The sequence below is a fragment of the Pleurodeles waltl genome, chromosome 1_2 (assembly GCF_031143425.1).
Source record: "Pleurodeles waltl isolate 20211129_DDA chromosome 1_2, aPleWal1.hap1.20221129, whole genome shotgun sequence".
In the NCBI taxonomy this organism is placed as follows: Eukaryota; Metazoa; Chordata; class Amphibia; order Caudata; family Salamandridae; genus Pleurodeles; species Pleurodeles waltl.
The window spans coordinates 294354090-294378242 of NC_090437.1; the positions used below are offsets into that span (position 1 = coordinate 294354090).

At 41.9% G+C, this 24153-nt stretch overlaps 1 protein-coding gene across 1 annotated transcript in view; it reads right to left on the reverse strand.

The window, feature by feature from the left end:
• The window catches only part of LOC138299780 (alcohol dehydrogenase class-3), an 85091-nt gene that overhangs the window by 24780 nt on the left and 36158 nt on the right, over positions 1-24153 (reverse strand). Inside the window, exon 4 of the mRNA XM_069238334.1 lies at positions 17732-17819. Coding sequence (XP_069094435.1) covers positions 17732-17819 — 88 coding nt within the window. The remainder of the gene's footprint in view (positions 1-17731; positions 17820-24153) is intronic.

The window sequence follows — 24153 nt, forward strand, 5'->3', positions numbered from 1 at the left end:
AACCAACCCAGTGGTAGCTTGTAGAGGCTCCTTTTCTGGACAAATGTAGGGCTCCAGTTAAAAAGGTAGATAGGGGTATGCCCCCGATGTCTGCTTTTGTTTACTGGGTGTACATACATAGTTAAAAATCGGAGGCTGGCATGTTTAATGAACATCCTATATTGTTGACATGTTTCTGCTGAAAAGGCCTGCTCATATGGGCCACTTGGCTTTCATTGGGGCCTCTATATCCCCATGCCTACCCCTTTTTAAATGGGAAAGTGTTCGAGAGGAGGCACAAGACTATTACCTGGTCTTATATTAATGTTGGAACTCACTCTGGGTTTCTTTCAGACCTCTTCAGCTTCGAGGGAACGGGCTCGACCCTGTAGTCACACTTAGGCCAAGGGTACAGGTCTGCCTGCACCGCACCTATCCAGTTCACCGTCAGCACAGAGGAGTGGGTTCTGTCATTTTGTTGGAGGGATCAATGAGTGTTCTAGGCACAAAGATGTCAGGATCCCTACCACTCAGCCTTCTTGATAAAAGCACAAGAGATGGAATTGAGGAGAGGTTCGGGTAGGGGACCTGGAGCATGGCAAGGAAATCTGTTTGTGTTTTCAATATAAGGCAAGAGTTTTCTTGATTGGATGAACGCCAATGGATATATGGCTTCTAGTGGTTAAAGGTAACAGCAGAAACAGATTACATTAACTGTAGAATGCAAACTACTGCCCAAGCAAGGGTGGAGCGTGTATGAATCTAAAAAAACATCTGCAAGTGACTAGAATAGCTGAATAAACCTATGAGCTTAGCCGTTATGTCTGTGGATACACAATGAACATGTGCCTGGACGATGAGCTGCAGCATAATGAACATGTCTGGCTGTGATTAGATCAAAAGCATACTTACCAAATGGCGTATGAAAAAAGCATACCCAGATGCAATTCACATTACTGATTACATTTCTACATGTACTGTTCAAGCCCTTGTACTCTCGCTTCTGGAAAGCGGTAATACCCTACTGCAACACTCCACATTGGCAGCCCTTAGGAGCATGCTACATGCTGCAGCACGTATCATCCAGAGACTGAAGTAATATGATCACATCCACCTGTGGTATGCCCCTCTTGTGCGCAGCTAGTGAAGAGACATACCTAGTGACGTAAGCATGAGAAGGAGAATGTCAATGATGGAATGTTGGGAGAGAATGGAAAATACAGCTGTGACGGTTAGAGTAACGGGAGTTGGCGATTAAAAGCCAGCTGGGGTGTTTACAAAAAATACTGTAAAGTAGGGTGAATGACCACAAAGTCGATTTTGCAAATAAAAGAAGATCTGAAGTTTATTCTCCAAAATGCAGACCCAGATCAGAGCCAGCTGCCTCCAGCTACCGGATCAACGGCTGAATGCCCGTCGAACCAGCAGCTCGAGCGCACTGCAGAACATGGAATGTCATGACAATAAAAACGCTAATAAAAGAATGCTAACCACGCTACACATAATACATCACCTAAGAATGTATTTATATCACCTATTACATCACCTCCCCCCCTTTATACAACGCAAATAAATGATAAAGCTATACCTATATACATATTTATACAAGAATGAAATCCTGAAATTTTGGAGGTAATGTGACTGTTCTAGAGCTACGAGTTGTTGTTGCACCCACAGTAGATTCCGAAGGCTTTGCAACAACCGCAGAGTTTGAACCTTCATACTGCACAATATCTGAGGTATCAGATAACACATCACCTGGAGAATATGTCGGTTCAATTCTCGAGCACGTACTCGACTCCAAACTTGATTTAGACTGTATAACATTAGCTTTTGATGGTCCATAGCCACTAACATCAGTCGACAGCATAGAACCTCCATCACAGATAGAGCGATAAACATTTTTAAAGATTTGGACTTTTTGAGCATTAAGCGGTATGACACTATTCTTATACCACCATCCTCTGCCTTCGATTAGAACAGAAGATTTGGAAATTTTTATAATTCTCACCGGAACAGAAAATTTTGAGTCACCCTTACATACACTAAAAGGTTTTTTGATAAGAACCCAATCGTTAACTTTAAGATCAATTGTTTTAACATTGTTCTTTCTGTCATAATACACCTTTTGTTTAAATTGTTTGTCAGAAATTCTATTTCTTAGATTAACATCCTCCTCCAGACCCTCCTCTTGTGCATGACATTTCTCATGTAGAAAATCAGATAACCAATTCGGGGCAAGTTTGGTCCTAGGATTCCTTCCCCTTAATAATTTGAAAGGAGTAACCCCAGTGGTAGAATGAGGAGTAGTTAAGTAAGCCCACATTTTTTCCTGTATAAACTCAGCCACATCAGCATTGGATGCTAATGCAGATTGAATTCTTTCTTTGAAAAATCGATTGATCCTTTCCACTAAGCCATTACAAGAAGGGCTATATAATGCCACTCTAAGGTGTTTAATGTCATGTGAAAGTAGAAAATCCGATTTTTTTTTAGAGACAAAATGTGTACCATTATCGGTAACCACGGTTCCAACCGTGCCTTCTAATTTAAATAGTTTACTTAAAAACAAAACAACAGCGTCAGAATCAGGACTTGATACAAAAGCATAGTAGACCCACTTAGAAAAGTAGTCAATAGCAACTATAAGGTATCTCATGTCTTTAGGTAATAAGTGATAAGGACCTGAAAAATCAAGAGCAATTTTATCCCATGGATTCTGTGGAAGTGGAACGGGAAACATAGGTTTGATAGACGTCTTCCAATGTTTATCAGACAATATGCATTCAGGACACCTATTAATGTAGTTGAAAACTTGTTTATCCAAGCCCGGCCACCAGAAGGATAATTTAATCCTTTTAGTGGTAGCGGAAATACCCAGATGACCTTCATGTGCTATTTTAACAATTCTGTCTCTGAAATCAACGGGAGGAACCACAAGATCACCTCTCAAGCAAATTTCGCCTTCAGAAGAAAGTTCTTTAGCTACTTGGCTGAAACATCTGAGTTGATGTGACAATTTCTTCTCTGGAGGCCATTTAGTCTTCAAAAACACCACCACTTTGGATAGAATTTCATCATTTAACATCAAATTTTTCCACTCTTGCTCAGTAATATTATTAACTGCAACTGCCAAAATATCCAGAAAGCCTACAACACATTCCTGTCCCGAATCAGTACCCACAGAAGCATCAATTGGTAAAGGTAGCTGAGACAAGCAATCAGCTCGAAAGTTCCTCCCACCCTGTATGTACTTAATGTTTAAATTGTATTCTTGTAACTTTGATAACAAACAAACCAGGCATGCAGATGCTTTTCCCAACCCATCACCATTCAAAAGGAAAGTGAGGGGTTTGTGATCCGTATATAAATCGCAACAATTTCCCCAAATGTATGTTTTAAATTTCTGAACTGCCCATGTGCAGGCTAACGCTTCCCTTTCAATCGTACTGTAATGTGTCTCTGCCCCTGATAAAGTCCTGGAAGCAAAAGCTACAGTATTTTCTTTACCATCCACCCATTGACTGAGAACAGCACCTAAGCCTTTTAAGCTTGCATCAACCATGATAAATGATTTATGCGATGGATTGAAAGGTTGTAAAGCAGAGGCATTTGCAACCAAATCTTTCACCTTCTCAAATACTTCACTAACATTCTCATTCCAATCAAATTTGATACCTTTTTTGAGCATTGATCGTAAAGGCTGAACAATCATAGCATATCCAGGAACAAATCTAGCGTAGAATTCACAAAGACCAAGGAATGATCTTAAAGCATCTTTGTCGGTTGGAGGTGATGCTTTCCTGACTGCATCTATATTGCTACACTTAGGTCTAATACCAGTGCTTGAAATGCTATGTCCCAAATGCTCCACCTTCTACCATTAATTTGCATTTGCTAGGCCTGACTGTCATGACTCTGTCTTTCAGAATACTTAGAACTTTGTTTAACACTTCTACATGTTTGGCCTCAGTGTCAGTGTGGATTATTATATCATCCTGAAATGCTTGTACTTCAGGTAAATCACTGAAAAGTTGATCCATAAGTTTCTGGAATACACTACCCGCGGAGGCAAGACCAAAGGGTAAGCGTAAGTATTTATATGCACCAAATGGCGTCACAAAGGTAGTTAAATCCTGAGATGATTCAGTCAAAGAGATTTGGTGGTAAGCAGAGTGCAAATCAATGGTTGAAAAAAAATTTGACCCTCCGACCTCGGAAATCATCTCCTGAATGTGTGGGAGGTGATGGCAATCAACAATTATGTTTTTGTTTACTGATCTTAAATCCACACATAGCCTCAAACTATTATCCTTTTTTTTTGTGACTACAATGGGAGAAACCCATTCTGAGGAATCAGTTGGGGTAATTATACCAGCCTTCTGTAATTTGTGTAGCAATGCTTTTAGATCTGCCCTGACACTCAACGGAACAGGCCTTACCTTGTGTATTACGGGAACTGCACCATTCTTTAGCTTAATACAGTGTTCATAACCTTTCACACTACCTACATGATCCATAAAGACTTCGGGAAATGAGCTAATCATTTAGGTCATAGTATCATTAAGAACGGTGACATTAGCAATGTGGCTAGATGACAAAGAGGTTGGTAAGTCACCTAAAATGATGGGGAGAGTCATGACCAGGCCTGAGAATGATGCCTAAACATGCTAAATCTTTCCAGCCAATAATATCTCGCCCTTTGACAGCAACGTAAATTTTGGTATGAATAGTTCTACCTAAACATGTCAAATCAGACCAAAAATATCCAAGTAGATCTATGGCATATCCACCGAATGCTTTCGGAGTAATGTCAGTAGTGAGTAAATTGACAGTGTCATGCCAAAACTTGAAGAAAGTCAGATCAGCAAGAATTGTAATGGGTGCTCCTGAATCTGCAAAATACAGGAATCTTAAAAGAATCTATAAAAACATCACATAAAGCAGCCTTAATAACCTTCACGGGTTTTGCACTAGTGTCATCCGGACGATCAACAGCTAATAGCACGTTCAAAAACTTGTTGGAACACTGAGCAACTTCATCATCAAGCTCTATTGTGCTAATCTTAACTTTATTTGAGTAATTTTTGTTGGTGTTGTGAGCAAGGCAAACACTGTGGAAATGACCTATCTTGCGACAGGAATTGCACCTTTTCCCTATTGCAGGGCAAGAAGGATCATTGCCAATGTGTAGTTTGGAACCACAACGAAAGCAAATACGAGGAGTCTTCCCAGTTCGCCCACGAGAACTGAATTTCCCTACTCTGTCTTGCTTGTCAGACACAGCACAAACAGTATCATCATTAATTACACAATCAACAGTAGCATTCTGATTAGCTAAGACTCTTGAGGTAGTTATCGACCTCTCAATGCTCTTAGCGAGGTCAATCACCTCCTCAAGAGTAGGGTTCTGGCATGCTAAAAGTCTCTCTTGTATTTTCGTGTGAAAACAATAAAAACAAATTGATCACGAATGTAGGTATCAACATTGGTTCCAAGTTCGCATTTGGAAGCTAAGACTCGTAGATTGGCGACATATTCCTCGACAGATTCATCAGAAGATTGTTTGCACATAGCGAAGTTAAACCTCTCCAGTAAAACACTGGGCTCATCAGAGTACTGTTTCTTCATTCTTGCCAAACCTTCAGCGTAGCAGTTCCATGCATTATCACCTCCAGCTGGTGGGGTGATAGGAGGTAAATTGTCAAAAACACGTGGGCCTGCAACTCCAAGATGATTGAAAAGTATGGCCATTTTTCTAACTGGGGAATATTCATTCGCATCAATGGCTGTAAGATAATCATCAAATATACGCAGCCATTCAGTCCATTTGATATCTGGTTTTCCTGGCTTTTGCAAAAAAGCTGTAGTTGTATTATTCCATGTGTGGCAGCCATTTAATAAGAAAAACAAGTCACTAGAATAAAACTGAAATTTGTTTTGCCAAAATGGTGCCAAAAAAAATAAAATAAAAAATCGTAATAAAAATAAAACAATATGGTAGCTGTTACAACTTAAATTGAAGTAAAGTACTAGGTAATTTGTAGCACGTTCTGGACAAATGTTAATCAATAAGTTGAAGAAATGCACAAAGAAATAACAAAATTGTTGGGCAATTGTCACCACGTTGATATAATGATATCAATAAATCATTGCATCATCATTGGCGCGTGAGAGACGTATTGTAAAGAAACGGCTTGAAATGATGGGCGTGCGCACCTTTCCGCGCATGTAGAATTCCAATCCGATGTCAGGAGCACGTTGCTGGGCAACCGGCTGATAAACAAACTCACGCAGTCACGAGAACGCGTTGCTAGGCACCCAGCTGTTCAAACGAGCGCACCCTCTCGCGCGTAGATCTATGGCATCCAAAGAAACACGTTGCTAGGCAACCACTTGATGAACTCTCCCTCATGCGCAGGAACCAATGAAAAATTATGCCACAAAAAAAAAAAAAAAATAGCTCACCTGGGAATGAACGAAATAAAAGTCAAACTGAGTGTCTTTAAATCTGCTCAATTATCAGTGAAAGTCGTTAAAGAATCCGTCTGTTCACTCCGTTAGGCATAGTAAATCTGTCGGTAGTTCGCAGAAATGTAAAAAAAAAAAAAAAAAAAAAAAATGGTCACCCCACTCCTGGTACCAATTGTAAAGTAGGGTGAATGACCACAAAGTCGATTTTGCAAATAAAAGAAGATCTGAAGTTTATTCTCTAAAATGCAGACCCACAACAGAGCCAGCTGCCTCCAGCTACCAGATCAACGGCTGAACTTCCCGTCGAACCAGCAGCTCGAGCGCACTGCAGAACATGGAATGTCATGACAATAAAAACACTAATAAAAGAATGCTAACCACGCTACACATAATACATCACCTAACTAAGAATGTATTTACATCACCTATTACAAATACTCTCCTTACAACTTACTTCATGTGGTGTAGCGTGATTTTTGGATCACAACACTGGTGACAGAGGATGGGATCCCTTTCAGGATGAGAGTGCTTAACACCCCAACGGCCTGAGCAAGACTGCGTTAATGTGCGAGTCCAATCAGCTGATGTCTAGCACTGATCAGCCCTTGCAGCGAGGAGTTTCGGTGGCGAAGGTTGGTAGAATCAGTCCAGACTAAACGTACTCTCATTTCAGCAGTGTATTAAGGGGCCATAGCTATTTATTAGCACAGTTACGCTCTTTTCAAATGACAGGTCGGCCTGAGTGCCTCTGAGCACACGCTACTTTATCAATTGTGCTAGAGTGTGCAGCGCACTCTGTTTCACCGTATTGCCAAGCAGATTAAAGATTCACTACACGCACAAGAGGTTAAACGGATCTCTGGCAGAGCACTGAAGTTATTTAAAACTGCCTGATTTACTTTGTTAAAGTCCTCCGACTCCTATCTCAGTGCTGCTCATCCAAGTTAAATACTTTAAAGCGAGCTTCATTTGCCAACAGCACCATCTACTGGGCGCTTATTTGGATGCAATCTTGTGATAATGAGAGGGTGGGGGACAGCCGACCTGTCTCCCTTGGACATTTAGGCATGGGTTGGCACAGTCTAGGTGACTGTGCCACCTTCGGGATACATCTGGTAAAGGAGGTAGCCGAATGGTTAAATACTTTCCATTTTGGGGCTGCCACCCATCATTTTGTTTGGGTAGGTGTTGTTATGTGCACGGCGGGAAAAAGAAGGCATCACAAAGTGGTGAGTAAACATCCAATGCTTTTATTTTTTCATCAAGTGCGGGAAATGCTGCGTGTCCCTCATCGACCCACCATTTTCACAACTGCTGCCCCAAACCATCTTCGAACCTCATCCTTCCATCAAACCCAAACATTCCACTTGCTGTTCCCTATGCACCCACGAGCCCAGGTGTGGCACGAGAACTCCAAGTGGGACAATATAACACATCTTTCCCCTTTACACAGCAAAAACAAAAATCCCAGCACAAAATAAATTAACCCAACACACAATCCTCCAGATATTTGGGCTTCCTGACAACCCTTTTGGATTTTTGTAAAACCTCACCATCCAGATCAGCCATTGTTTCTTCTCCACACATTTGATCCAAACTTGAACTCTCCTCACACTCCTCCACAACCACCCTACTCATGGCAACCACATCCTCCATATCTCCTCCCGATATTCCACCAGAAACCCTGTCCTCCCTCAAACTTCTATGCGCATCACCCTTCACCTCCACCTTGGCCATTTTACTCTCGCTCCACCACTTCCCTCCTGCAACCATGACAGAATGCTTAGAAACTTGCACCACCTTATTCGCCGGGAAATATTTAGAACCCTTGAACTTATAAGGGCTTCTTATTCTCATCCAATCCCCTACTGAAAAATCTACTTCTTTTGCTTTTTTAAGTTCCTCATATCTGCATTTAGCCTTACTTTGAGACTCCTCCACTTTGTTCCTGATAGTTTCCACATTTGTCCGGTTCAGATTTCTCAATCACCCACTTGGGAGAAAACTAACTGAATGAGTGTCTACCCCTCAACAAAGCAAAAGGAGTAACGCCAGTCGTGGTGTGAGGTGTGTAATATAACACCATATTCTTTCAGCAACTGCTTCCTGAATGGAATTACCAGCCTCCACTGCCACCTGAATCATTTCTTTAAACATGCAATTAACCCTTTCCACCATGCCATTACTTTGTGGACTATATAATGCCATTGTCAAATGTTTTAATTCCTAATTTATCCCGAAACCTCCTCATGGAATGAGACACAAATTGCACACCATTGTCCGTTACCACAAACCCTGGAACACCCTCTGAATGAACCAGTTCCTTCATAAATCTTATTACTTCAGTTGTGTTAAGTTCTCTCAAAAACTTATATGAAACCCATTTAGAATGATAATCCACCACAACCAAAACAAATCTCCTACCCTCATTCATGCCACTAATAGGACGGATAAAATCCATGCCAATTTTCTCCCAAGGCGACTCAGGAAACCTCACTGGGCACATCGGAGTGTTCTGTACACATACAGACTTCTCGGCTTTCGCACACACACCACAACTGCCAACCACCACCTCCAACCTAGCATCCATTCCAGGCCACCAATAATACAGGCAAAGCTTCTAGCTGGTACTTGTAACTCCTACATGCCCCTTGTGGGCCACCCTAACCAGTTTATGTCTCAGCTCAACAGGAAGAATCAATGTTGTACCTCTCATTACTAAATTACCCTCCACACTCAATTCTTCCTTGAGCTTGAAAAATGGTTTCACATCTTCCATCACCTGACCTTCCCTAGGAGAACCATTCCTTATATAATCCTTTAAGATATTTGATATGCAATAATTTTCTACCTCCTTCTCCCAACTCTCCTTCGAAATCACCAACCCATCAACTATACCAATGACCACTTCTTTGTCTTCTATTCCAACAAGTAAGGCATTAACTTAACCAGTAACAAGACATCTCGATAAGAAATCTGCCCTGCAATTCTGTTCTCCCTGAATGTGTTTCATCCTGAAGTTAAATACATGCATTTTTAGATAATAACCGAATCAAACGAGGACTTGCTTTTCCCATCAACGGTTTATGGTCTGTGACCACCACCAACTCTCGGCCCCACAAATACGTTGAAAAATTATGGATCCCCCCATAAACAAGATAAGGCTTCTTTCTCAATAGTGATGTAATTGTTCTCAGACGTCGTTAACCTGTGTGAAGCAAAAGCAACTGTGTTCACGACCTTCAAAAAGTTGAGCGACAACAGCTCCAATCCCAGCATTACTTGCATCCACAGGTTATATGGCAGGTGCATACATAATAAGTTTCTTCAAGATTTTGAATGCTTCACTTTGTTCTCCCCCCCAATCGAATTTAGCATTTTTGCACAACTATTTCCGTAAAGGTTCACATTGTAAAGCAAAATTCTGTACAAATCTTGAATAATATTCACACAAACCCAAAAATGATCTCAATTGGTCTTTACCTTTCGGTGGCGCACAATTGTCAATTGCAGACAGAAGATCATTCTTGGGTTTAATGCCATGTCCACTAATCTTATGTCCCAAATACTCTACTTCTTCCAACATAAATTTACATTTTTGTTTAGACACCGTCATCCCATGAACCTCAAGAATGTTAAAAATTCTGTCTAATTTGCCCAAATGAGATTGAACTGAATCAGAACTTATAAATATTTCATCCTGATACATCAACACTCCTTCCTCTTCCCCAAACAATTGATGCATCAATTTTTGAAACACAGAAGGCGTGGACGCCAGCCCAGGTGCAGCACGAGAACTCCAAGTGGGACAATATAACAGGTGTGCACAGTGGCAGCCCCGTAGTTAGTTTCAGGCAGTAATTTTTGCATGAGGTTGTCGTCAGGATCTAGCGTAGTGTAGCTGTCGGGAGTATTGTGTGATAATGGAGATTAAGCGCGAGGCATCCAGTGGCTAACAGGATCATTGCTTGAAGCAGAGCGCACCCACATGTTACCAAAAGGTATAAATACATAAAATAAGGCTGAATTCCTTACATATGGTGGCCAACACATAACAGGATCTGGGAGTGCAGGAGGTGCTGCGGTTGCAGTCAGAGGCCGGACGCCTGGATATTGTCATTGGTGAGAGTGCGTCAGCACAACACGCTTCCAGTGGCGTGGCAGTTTTAGCATGCTCGCCCCCACGCATTCACTCTCCTTTTTCTGGGCCTCAGGTAGGAGTGAGAGGCCGCCTGCATACGTGCGGCACTGTCAAGCACGAGAGGGATGGACTAAGTGGGGGAGGGCTACGGATAATAAATGGCACAATAAGGAGGCCGGGTGAGGTATAAGAAGGTGAGACACGTGGGAGGCAGCAGAAGAGTGGCCGGGGCAGAGAGGACTTCAGGGAATTTGGGTAACTCCGCCCACACAGATGAGCTAGAAGGTCTTACAGTCCTGGAGGCCTCAAAAGTACAATAGAAAGTGGGGCAGGGCAATTCCCGGTGAGGACAGGCAGCAGCCCAGGCATAGAGCAACAGGAGGCAGTGTTGCTACCGGCAGCAAGGGCACAGAAAAGGGGAACTGCATGGTGGCAGGAGGACAAGCAGGTCAGTGGTGGGGTAGAGGTGAGCCCATCAATGGGTTACTGGGAATGGTTGGCACAGGCCCTGGTAGAGATGCAGAAACAGTGAAAGGAAAGCAGGCTTCAGCGGGAGCAGAGCAGTAAGGGGGCAAAGGAGTGGCAGACATAAGAGGTGGGAGAGGGCACAGCAAGTAGCAGCTTTTGAATGGAGTGAGGATGAAGGGGAACTGGCACGTTTCTGAGAGGGGAGAAGGAGACCTCAGAAGGTATACGCTCGGAAGAGGGGCGCTAAGCTGCAACATTTAGAAACTAGGCTCAGGCCGGAGACACCATCTTTAGCCCCAAAAGATAGCTGGGAGCAAGGAGGTAGTGAAGTTGAGGGGCACTGCACACCAGGCTTACTTTTTTTTCTTGCAGGTTCCGGGGGTGAGCAGACAGGCGGACTTGTGAGAGCACAATGTGGCTTACAGTCCTCGAGGGAAAGGGAAAGCATGGCGTGCTGCCAGCTGGACATTGGCGTGGGACAAAGAGATAAGCACCCCATGAAGATCAGTTAAGGCCTCACAGGGATGACAGTGGGAACCTGCAACATCATCGGCTGCACACCAGTTGTTGTGGGAGCCACACACAAGTGAGTTTGTTACAGCTCCTCAGGGTAATTTGGACCATCCCAACGGGACAAAATGGCATGGAGATGTTGGCAGCAAAGGCATTGAAGGTAGCAGTAGACAGCACCTCGTTAAAAGAGGCAACAAAGCCACAAGGTGAGGCAGGGGCAAAGCGCTTATGGGAGCGCAGAAAATTTTCAGAGCCAGAGGAATTAGATTATGATGGAGAGTATGGAGGAAGGGGAGATTGCAGGTGAGAGTGTCTAGGGATGGGGGCGGGGTCACAATAACTGTTCTCGAGATAGTGTCTTGCGGATGATAACAGTGCAAAGACCTCAGGTGGAGACGGAAAGAGCCAGTGCAGAAACAAAGCGGCTAGCTTTGGAGTGGACGTCCCTTTTGCGGCCAGGTAAGACGGATAACACGGATCAAGGGTAGGACACAGGGAGTGGGCAGGACCTGGAAGACAAAACTTTACAGAGGTAAATATGTAAAGGACAGAGAGGTAGGGACGTCTGAGTTAGGGGGAGGTAGTTGGGGTGGAGCTACAGAAAGCAACACGGAAAAGGAATCCAAGGCGGGGTCAGAACAGGTAAGCATACAGGCTGCTGAGCCAGTCGAAGCAAGAAACGGTAAGCAAGGAGGGGAACCGAAGGAATTGAAAATTAAAAAACTCCCATACATGGGAGCGACAAAACCGTTGGGGGCGCACCTTAAGTTAACAACAAAAGAGAAGATTATGGAAAGGAAAGTATGTTGAAACGTTCAAGTTATTACATAGGGAAGTGAGGGTGAAGGAAGGCTCCAGGGAGGAAGAGAATGAACTGGGAATGCATCCTAGAGTACCTATGACAATTGAAAATTAGACAGCCGCCTTTTTAATATATGCCAGAGTCTACTGTGAGAGGCACCCTGAGAGGTGCGTTGCCTTCTTCAAATACATGGATGTGATCCGTAAAGCGCAGATATAATTTGAGGCAACACCTGGGCGCAATATGATGAAGATTTTTGGACGAGATTGTCAGTGGACTCTGAAGTAAATTGGATGGAAATTGATATAGATTTATGGCAGCATAAGATTGGCCCAGCTAATTTGGCAAGATTATTTTACAGACAGTGGGCTGCCAACTGTGTACTGCCCCTTCCAGGCCTGTCCCATCCTGGGTGGGGTGGGGTGGGGCAATGAAAAAAACACAGGGAAGAACCACATGTGTGTGCTGGGACTTCAACAAAGGTATGTGTGCCTAAGAATATTGTAAGTTCCAGCATTAATGCTCAAAATGTTCAGGTACACATACACTAGTCCAATGCTATGAGGCGGCAGGGACTATTCAAGGGCAGGGGTGCCCTCACACACAGGCACCTGCAACCTGCCCTCTGGGCTGAGCAGGCCTACCATAGGGGTGACTTAGTGACCTGAAGAGAAAACAGGAGCATGCACTCGTTTCACACCGACTGCAATGGCAGGCCTGCAGAACCCTTTGCATGGGCTCCTTATGGGTGGCATAATAACTGCTGCAGCCCAGAGGGAGCCCCTGGTACACCAATGCCCTGGGTACCACATACTAGGGACTTACATGGGTGTACCAGTATGCCAATTGTGGGAAGAAAAAGGTACAGTTACCAATTTAGAAAGGAGAGAGCATAGTCACTGGGGTCCTGGTTAGCAGGATCCCAGTGAACAGTTAAACAAACTGACAATCAGGCAGAAAATGGGGGTAACCATGCCAAGAAAGAGGGTACTTTCCTGCACGCTGGAAGAGAGAATAAGAGACCAATTTTTGTTAAAGCGTAGCAGTGATAAAATATGTGCGGAAATGTGGATCAAAGATGAACCACCTCTTGATGAAGTGATTAATGTGGCAAAAAGAGAAAAGTGGAAAACAAATGGCCTTAAAATAGGTTTTTGGGTGAATGTTTCAGATTTGTCAGATCAGGTCACAAGGTGAATTCCAGCACCTGCCCAGCCTTGCAAGCGACTTGTAATACATGCAAGAAGAAAGAACATTTTAGCAAGTGTTGTAATAGTAAAGTTGCTAAAAGAATGGCACCAAGGGAGGTGAAGGAAACAACACAAAAAAATATTTTTCAAGTTGTGGAGATGGGTATAAAAGGAAAAAATAATCAGCCAAGTGAGTTTGTTCAAATCAATGAGACCATGATTCGCTGCAGTCTGATTCATGTTCCTAATTGACAAATCTTATCAAAGTCTGGATTTAAGGAAAAAGTTGAGTTAAACAACATGAACATTAAGCCAGGTAGATATGGAGGGCTCCAGATAGAGATGTTGGGATATTTTATGGCACATTTGAAACTAGGTACGCACACAACTGTTGGAAAAGTGTGTGTGTTGCTCAAAGGAGATGAATTAATAGGTTGGCCACACCAGTAACAAATGGGTGTTAAACTGGATCCAAATGCTGACCCACATGTGCAGATTCAGACGATTGCCCAGGACAAGGGTGAATATGAACAGGAGTACAGCAGTTTGTTTTGAGGATTCTATGGGTTTGTTGGTGGGATACAAGCTTCACATAAAACTAAAGAAAGGTACTGTACCAGCGATGGCCACAGTAATGCATATACCTGTGTGTTTGCAAAAATGTGTTTATTAAGAAGTAGAGGAGAAGGGAGTGATTGAAACTGTGTAAGGCGCAGAGCGGTTGGCTCCTATAGTCGTTGCCAAGAAAGAAAAAGGAGCCATTAGGTTATGTGTGGTAGTGAGAGTGTTAACTCAAGAAGTCGTGGTAGATAGATTTCCACTAACAAATACAGATGAAATGATTAGGGCACTAAAAGGAGCAAAATATTTTACGACCCTAGATCTCGCCTCAGCATATCTTCAAATTGAGCTTGATGAGGAGCCACAAGATCCAACAGTCTTCCTAACATCATTTGGTGCCTTTAAGTTTAAAAGGATGCCTTTCGGACTCATACCACGCCCATTGTATTTGAAAGAGTGATGGGAAAAGTGTTGCATGGTATAGAAGCGGTACAATGTACCAAGATGATTTACTGATATTTGGTAAGGATTAAAAAAATAACACGATCGAGTTAATTTAGTACTTGATAGGGTGATGCAAGCAGGATTAACATTTATTAGAGATAAGTGTAGCTTTGGGATCTCAGAAGTAAACTATCCTGGGCACAAAATATGTAATTCAGGTGTGGCACATAAAAATGACTTGGTGGACACTTTTCTTAATGTGAAGTCACCATCAAGTAAGGAGGAATTCGTTTCCTTTATAGGAATGGTGGAATGTTATGGAAAATATATAAAACATTTTGCCAAGTAATCAGCCCCCTTGAAGAAGCTTTTGGTCAAAAATAGAGAATTTATGTGGTATTAGGTGTGTGCATTAAAATTAGAATCCTTAAAGAGAGATTTAGAAAAGGCACCTAATCTGCAAAGTTTCATATCTGGAAATGAAAGGTTTGCGATAACGGATGTGAGCTCAAAAGGCTTAGAAGCTATTCTGGGTAAGAGAGAAGTAAAAGAACCTGTGTCGCTAGAGGTTTAAGAGGATCAGAGAATAATTATTCTGTCACTGACAGGGAAGCTTAGGTACTGCATTGGGTGTTAAATTCAGGAATCTAGTTTGGGTTATGCCAGTTACTGTACAAACTGACCACAAACCTTAGAGAAATGTTTTTTTTAAAAAGAGTTTAGATGAGATATCTTCAAGAATCAGGAGATGGATAGTTGCTTTACAAGACATAGAATTCTCTGGGGAGTATGTTTCCAGGCATAAAGAATCAACCTGCAGATGTTTACCAAGGTTGGTTGAACCAGTTGAAGAGAAAATGGGAAACAGAAATTATCAGGATGAAGAAGTTAAAGATGTGAGCATATGTGAAGTGACCAATGGAGCGATTACAAAGGAGGAAAGGAAATCAGCTCTTCTGCATGATGAAATGTTGCATACAAACGTGTGTGAGTTAAGAAAAGTGAATAGTGACTGGAATAAGCAAGGAAAAGTGTGGAGTTTGAGAAAAGAAGAAGTGGCAATAGACAATTACATTTTGCTAAGAGACTCAAGATTGATTCCACCTTGTTTGCTTAGAAACAGGGAGATTGTGTTAGCTCACATAGGGCATTGTTAAAATGAAGGAGAGGTTGAAGTCTAATTTGTGGTGGCCTGGAATAGCTGTGGAAGTGGATGCATGGAGTGTAATCTTAGTGACAAAATTCTTTTAAAAAAAAATAAAAAAAAACACACGTACCAATCCATGGGATGAAATATCAATTCACATTATAGGTCCTCTTGGTGGGGGAACAACGTACACCATACTTGATTGCATTACTGGATTTATATTCAAAGTGGCTGGAAGTGAAGTGCGTATGTGTGACATAACTTCCACTGGTATTCTGACGTTTTAAATGAAGCCTTTAAGAGGGAAAGTTTTCCCAAATTGTTATTATCTGATATTGGACCTCAGTTTTGTTTGAGAGTTTTTTTTTGTTTTTTTTAAATAGAAGGGTAGGACACAAAAAGTGTTCAGTATATCATCCTACAACAAATGGTGCCATAGAAAGGTTGAATAAAACTCTAAAGGAGAGTATACAATTGGCGAAAGCAAATGGATTGTATTGGAAACAATATTTACAGAATAGGATCATGGCACATAGAATGACTCCTCACTCAGGCAGGTACAATTCCATCTGAATTACTTAAAGGGAGGTCACTAAACAGTTGTGTCCCAGGTGGATGTTCTAGAACAAAGGGGTGAAAAGCATGACAGCGATGGTTTGGAGAGAAACAGAGAAACTACAGCAATAAATTAGGGAAAAATTGTATGATGAACAAAAGAAAGTAAAGCAGGTTTTGGTGAGAGTGGGTGATTTAGTGAAAATAAAGGCACCAGTGGTTTGTGCACCATGGTTAAAATACACAAAAGTACACAGTCAAAGTCTTTTAAAAATGCTGTGAACATTGATGATGGTTGGGTGTGGAATTTAAGTTGCATTGTGGTTGTGAAACCATATGGAAAATTAAGAAGTGCCTAAGAGTACGAGTGAAAACAGATTCTCTAAGTCAGAATGGTGCAGTAGATCAATATAGTAGTTCATACAAAGGAACATATATGGTACAAAGAGAAAGTATGAGAATAAATAAACATCCAGAATATCTTAAGGATTTTGTGGATATGTAACTGTTGTACTTTCATCAAAAGGTTTTTTGAATCGTTCAAACATGTATGTTAGGTTAATGTATGAGATTGAATGATTTAGTGCTCTGTTATATGATGAACTTATATAAATCAATATAGGGACTTCAATGGCTATTGTAAACTGGGAGATGTGTGGCATTCTTCTCTCATGCGCAGCTCGTGATGAGACAAGTCTAGTGACTGGAGTATGAGAAGGAAAATATCAATGTTGGAATGTTGGAACAGAATGGAAAATACAGCTGTAACGGTTAGCGTAACGGGAGTTGATGATTAAGAGCTGGTTGCATGGTCAGGCATGATTTTTGGATCACCACAACCCCCATCTTGATGAAACTCCATTGGCTTCCCCTACCGGCCCACACTATCTTCAAATCTAGCTGCATCGTTAACAAAATCATCACAACCAGCACTCCGGCCTACCTTGAAGATAAGCTCACCAACTCTGGTGATTCCTAACACACCCAAAGCCAGGTCACCATCAGAGTGCAAACTAAGATGTGTAAAAAAAAGTTATAAGAACGTAACAGGCTTTTTCTATCTATGTCCTATGATCTGGAACACATCCTTGTATCCATCAGGACCGCCCAGCACTGCCTCAATTTGGGAAAGAATTGATGACTCAACGCTCAACTATCCACAACCCAGGTTCCACTCAGATTACTAGTTGACTTTAGGATTGCATTTGACAGTGTACAGCGTTCCAGGCCTTCTGGCTAGGTTAGTGCTATAGAAATAACATATACATATATAAATAATAAGTTGCAGGATTGGCAGAAAACCAATGGCAGAAAAAGCAGAGACTGGATGTGTTACTTGAAAAGATGGATATCAGGTCATCTGATTTGTGTATATGAAGCTAAGGGTCCCCAGTTGTAATTAAAAACAGTCATAGCAGATGTCTACATTGGATTAAAAAATGTAATAACATAGGTACCTGATCTTTTGGCAGAGGTTGGTTTTTGGGTTTAAGCAAAACTTACATTCTCCGCATTGTGGAATGTACAGTGGAATGACATGATCACCTAGAAAGGAAGCAATAAAGATATTTATTTGCATTTTATTTCCCAGACTAAAGACAAATCTAGGAAGCATTTCAGTGTTTGATTTAATTACACATACTATTTTTTCTGAAGTGCCACTGAACAAGTTTAAAATACAAAATGCCTCATTAGAAGTACTGTGCCACTCTTGTGGTGTTCTCCCTTTATAGCAACTTCAAACCACCATTTTTGCCACACAATGCCTCTCCTAGCACAGAAATTGGAAAACTAAATCAAACACAGGAGAAACAGATACTTAATGCATGAATGATGATCAACAGTCTAGAAGTGCCTTTAATTCAAATACGCATTGTGTTACAAACAACACTGGGTCACATCTGATCAACCAGTCCCGCTCTGAAAGAGCAAAGACAGTAAATGGAATCTACAAGAAGCCATGTGATCATGGCCAAGTCATTCACTGGCCAAACCACTGGTCACTCACCAAAACGACCATCCATTCAAAACATGTGGTAGAAGTAACACCTAACATGTATAAGTTGCAAAACTTTATCCGGCCTCCCAGGCGCCTCTTGCAATGGCTCTCTGGTGATACCTGTCACGGACCAGCAGAATTAATGCACTAACTGGGAACTTTTGGAATACCAGTGGCATCCTGATCATATGTAAGAATAAGAGTATCAAAGATTCTCACAGCCAAGATCTCAAATAGTTGTATGCATTTTAAAATAAAGAAAAGTAAGACAGGACAGTGGAGCAAGTTGTGGATGGATAGGTGCTACAGCACAGGAGTCTAAAACATTTGTAGGGACAAGGGGCAGGATAAGCAAGGAGCACAACAACAAGGAGCACAGAGAAACTGGTGAACGCGAGTGGGAGTGCTGTGGGAAAGAGTTTGGGAGGGGTACTGTGGCATTGGAGTTTGGATGGAGGTGGAGGACACCAAAATAACTAAGCTGAAAGTGCATGATGTGTCCCAGGCGAGATATTCTCTTTTTAATAATATTGCTGCATTAGTATTGGGTAAGGGAGCACAAGCCCCAGGCAGCAAGGATGATATTCATTATTACTATGGCCCAGATGTTTCCCAAGGGGATATCTGCCTGGGTTGAGACATGTTATGGTGTGTCAACTCTTACCCCATTGTTAGGTCGAGCACAAGTGCTCTGGCCTGTTATTATCTATCTGTGGGCTTTTACCCACGCCCACCGCGCGCTTATCACTATCACTCGTCCATGAGCTTGCCTTTCAAAACTCCTTTGTCATCATTGGTAAATGGTTTATATTTGTCCCTCCTGTTGTGTAGCCATTTTAGTTATAGCTCCATGCATGTTATTTTAGCATGCTAGGCCTGCCGCTGTGCACTTTAGCCTAGATATATTTTATTCAGCTTTGTTTTATTATTCTTACCATAGCCACTTTTTGCGTTCTTGTTTTATTTCTATCCAGCTGTTTTTGCTTAGACCAGCACTATGTTCTTAAACAAGACATTCTTGTTCACTCTGTGCTTCTTTCAAGGCTGCAGTAAGATAGGTTGCCGGTGAATGTGGTACAAGTTTTGTCTCAGACATTCACAGAAAAACACACATCCTTACGTAGGGACATTTTCTCAGAACATCAGCTGTTTTATTATAAAAAACACTTCCCTGTCCCTTACAGGTTAGAGGGAGATTCCAGCCAGAGAACCACAACTGTATGCTGATTGCTGAACACTTCGCTACAGATGCTCATGCAGATTTCAGGCCTTTGCTCGGGTATGGGGGATGATGTCTTCCCAGGGGAACCAGAAGGGCAGAATTAGAGCTTAACATGCTGTGCTTTGTTATAGCCTAGGTAGGAATTAGTCTATTGACTCTAGTGACAATATGGTAGCGTTATTTCTATGCTTTACTCTCCGTGTCACAATTTTAATCTTGTCATGCTGTATCGTCCTGGTTATTGCAGCACATGCTTTGCTATCTAAGATGCAGTTGCTTCATTAAAATCATACTGAAATATATACTGCCTCTGTTTGTCATTGTGTATGTGAGACTAATGTAACTGAGAGAAACAGATGAGACCTGAGTAACCACGGTTTCCCTGAGAAATCAATTATGTCATGCGCTCGGCTGCCCAATCATCCTTGCTTATGGGTAGAAATGAGGCACTGCTGGTTAGCCGGAGCAAAACCCGGATCAGGGCAACAGGTGTCACCTGTAGTGGGTCAGACTCAGTCTCCCACACCGCAGGTGATTCTGCTGCTCAAAATCCAGTAGTCTCATTAGAATAATGAGAGCCTACGCGACACTTCTTGGGGCAGTTTTGTTACTGACTTGGCCATCGACCCCGTTACATGGATAACTGCACGAATGCGGATACGTTCAACTGCAAGCAAACTTCTTTTTCCTTTTGTGTGTCTCCTTTGCGCTCATGCTCATGGCGGCCATGGTGCTTTGAATTGGCTCGGTTATGTCACCTGTTTTACATTTTATTTTCAATTTATATAGCAAGAAAAGTCCTGTTAGGAATTTACGCTATTAGCTCTAACTCGAGCAAATGCGAGACCAATTGCATTGCAAATGCTTGTTTAAATAGAGAGCATGTCTTCCCATTCATTTGTAATAGGGTGCTTTTCGAGACCTGTTAGTGTGCATTTAGCTATTAAAAGGATCAGTTTGGTGAAGCGCACAGCCATTGCATTTTTTGTGCGTTTGAAAACGCGAAGTACTTTTATCCAGACAACTAATTGACTGATAAGAAAGAGTTTAGTAGTTGGTAATGACATGGAGGTTATGTGGCGCTCAGTAGAGATTTTTTTGTTTTTAAAAACAATGACATGTAATCTTATGCGGATTAACCTTATTTAAAGCCGAGTCACCATTACCAGCTACCATTAATAACTGAAACAATCTTTTACATGGTTTGGGGCTGCAGATTTTGTTCCGAACGAGCAACGGACTAAACCAGACTGCACTTTTGCGGTGCCAAGTTTGGGATGGCAATCAGAAACCTTAAAATACCGGGTACATAGTGTACTGATGCACAGAAAAAGCTCTTAAATAAAAATATTACTAGTGAATAATGTCGAGGTGCTTCTAGAACTAGAGCTTACCAAACACTTCTGATGGAACAGGATGGTTATGTCACAAGTCCACCATCTGCTCAACATGTTTAAAATCAAACTCAAGTGAGGGCAGGGCTATCAAATCAAAATATTTATGGAACAATAAGATGAGAATATCTCAGGCAAACAGAGGCCTCCTAAGGAGGTATGGGGCATGGATCTTGCAAATCCTTTAAATGAGCTAAGGGGCACTTTGGAAGATACTCTACAACGACTGAATAATGGCTATATATTGAAAAATACCTTTTTTCCAAGCTCCTTGAGTTCTCTTCTGGGTGCGAGAAGTACATTTTCCAACTCCAAACAGCTACTGTTTGTCATATTTAATCCTCCACTGTAGTTACTAAAATATAACCCAACGAAATTGCTCAGTCCTCTGGACATATTGCTGAGAAAGGACCTAGTGGACAGAGACCCCAGTTGCCTTTGCTAACCCAGAACTTAAAGTCCAGTTGTAATACTAAAGTTTATAACTCCTGACGTTATGAATTTAATCAGTTAAACTCTGTGCCTCACATTATAGCGTCCTACAGAAATCAAACAGTCGGGCATTCTTTTGCTTATAAAATTATCAGTAAATCGAATGGCTACACAAACAAAAAGGCAGTCAAAAACAGTGTCAATAGTAAACGCAGGCAAAAAGACAATGTTGAGAAAGGCAGTGTGTGCTCCAATTTGGAATCTGAATCGCTCACGCTGTCACAAAGACTCCCACCATAATACACTTCTCCAAAGTCATCAGACAACCCACTTATCTAGTCTTTGATTGAGAGTACATCGCCACTATTTAGTCAAATAGATTGAAAGAAATGAATCATTTCACAGAAAACTTGTTTTGAGCTCGGCGAGTTAAAAAATAAAGTAACTCACAGAGACAAGTCCCTACAAAGACAGCATTTCTCCTTCTAAATCTATTCTTGGTCTTACCTCTGAGGTTACAACCGCTTCTCCAATCAAAAGATGCCAATAAAGATTTTGTTTCACATTAGGCAGTCTTGAGCTTACGTCTTATGCGGCGCAGGCAATGTGGCCTAGAGCATCTCACATTCGGATAAAAGGCTCTGTGGGGAAAAGGTTTGTCTCTATAAATCTGAACCAACATGAACTGGGAGCATGGTAGTCTACTCTACAGTCGTCTATGTAATCCATGCACAAATAACACTATCCTGCCACCTAAAGGGTCACTATATCAAAGACAAATTAGGATTTTTATGTTGTTATAGATTTATTTATGGTCTTCCACCACTTTCATTTTACTGCGCAAAAAAGTAAATTAATCTGGACTATTCAAGATCCTACTAAGGGAAACTTTACATTGCTTTTGCATGTTTTTAACTCCTAGTAACTTATATTAAGCTTATGCCTGTATTTAATCTGTTTTACATTTGATAATGTGATTGCCATGCTGGTTTAGGAAAACTGAGTGCTTGCAGACACAGGTTCCCAGAAAACTCCGAACACACCAAATTAGTTGATGGGAACAGGAATTACACAGTGGTATTCTGAAGAAGACTTCCTTGACAGGGGCTTTATGAGAGTTTCAAATATAGTGATTAAGTTCACATTCCCAAAAGCTTATGGGTTTCTTGAAGAAAACATCAACATGAACGAGGCCAGGGAGCAGGCGTGAAAGAGTCAAAATGGCTGCTGGTGCACTGGAGTGTACTGTGATAATATCCGAGAGCTATAATGCGTGGCGGAGGAGGAGAAATGCACCTTGGCAAGAAGTTTCATCAGGAATCTGCACAGAAGAGCCATCGAAAGCCTGAGGCAGTAGAGGGTAGCAGTACAAAACCAAAATGGCCCAACTGTTTGCATCCTCCAATGAAAAGCCCTTCTAAAGGACAGCCCTCCGTAAGGGGACGGTATCCATGATTTCGGTCTCGTTCCACAATTTGCAGAAAGCCAATGGCTCTCATTCTTGGGGAACTAGGAACAGAAATGTGAGGGCTATTTAGTGGCACACACAGTGGAGTCTATTATAGGTCTCATCATGAAACTAGAGGTTTTCTTCAGACCTTCCCTGCCCCCCCCACTCCCCCCCCCCATCATCAATTGCAACATAAAGAACAGTGAACCTGTTTAGGTGTTATATCTGTGTGCTGAAAAGAAATCTGCAGGCCCCCAGCACCATGACTTGCAACATAAGGGACAGTCAGCCAGCCTAGGAGTGATTTCTTTATGTGCTGAAGACTTACAGGATGTAAAGAAGTACTACATTTCCCATCCTCGGAGTGCTCAGGCTTAAGTTACTGTACACTTGGTGCTGGTAAAGTTCGGACAGCATTACAAGCCATTTTAAGGCCCAACTTGAATTTCACAAAGTTTTCCAGTTTAAATAAATTCACGTGGCACCTCGGAGAATGCTCTGGTGAAAGGTTGCTCTGCACCATGGGATGACTGCTAGGACTCAAGAAAACCTCAAGGTTGTCGCTAGTATAGTGGGAACGATATATGTGCTTAAAGACTCCGAAAAATTAACAAAAAGGGAACTGCTACTTCACACAGGGACTCTATAAAGAAGTTTCCTTACCTTGCTTTTCCTAATTTTAAAATTCGTCTGGCTTGGGAAAGCCTAACTGCACAAGACGGGAACCTATAAGAAGGCAGCAACACTCAGATCGAACAATGTATGCATTTCATTATCAATGTTCCTATGCAAATAGAAGCGCCAGAACTGGTCAGACGTGATATTAAATAAATATTACACAACAAGACTACAGATTATGACGTCAGCTAACAGGTTGTATGACAGACCAATGGAGGGCAAGTGCAAGACCCACACCTATCAATGGCTGAGAGCCTGCTGACGTAGATGCTACACAGGCTTTCATACTGCCTGGTCCAGATGCTTTAGTACTTCCTAGTCCACCCCATCTCCCCTTCCCTGTACTATTCACGGCATGCAATTATCTCCTCTCCAACATGTAACTCATCCCTCATTTGGAATGTATGTTTGTTTTGAGTTTTACACTTATGGTAACCTGCAGGTTGATAGTTTGGAAACAGAAACCAGTAACTTCAGTCGTCAGTGCTACCAGGCCATTCACACCTACATGAAGTTCTGTTACCCTAACAGAGCCAAAACTGAACTTTGCGCAATCAGGTCCTCCAAACCACTCCCACTCAGTTTTTAGGACATTCAGTGGACATACATTTCCCAAGACCGGAAATAAATGTCTCTTACAATAGGAGATGTAAGAAATGGCTGAGGTGTGGAGGATAAATATTATGTACTCTCTCACCAACAAG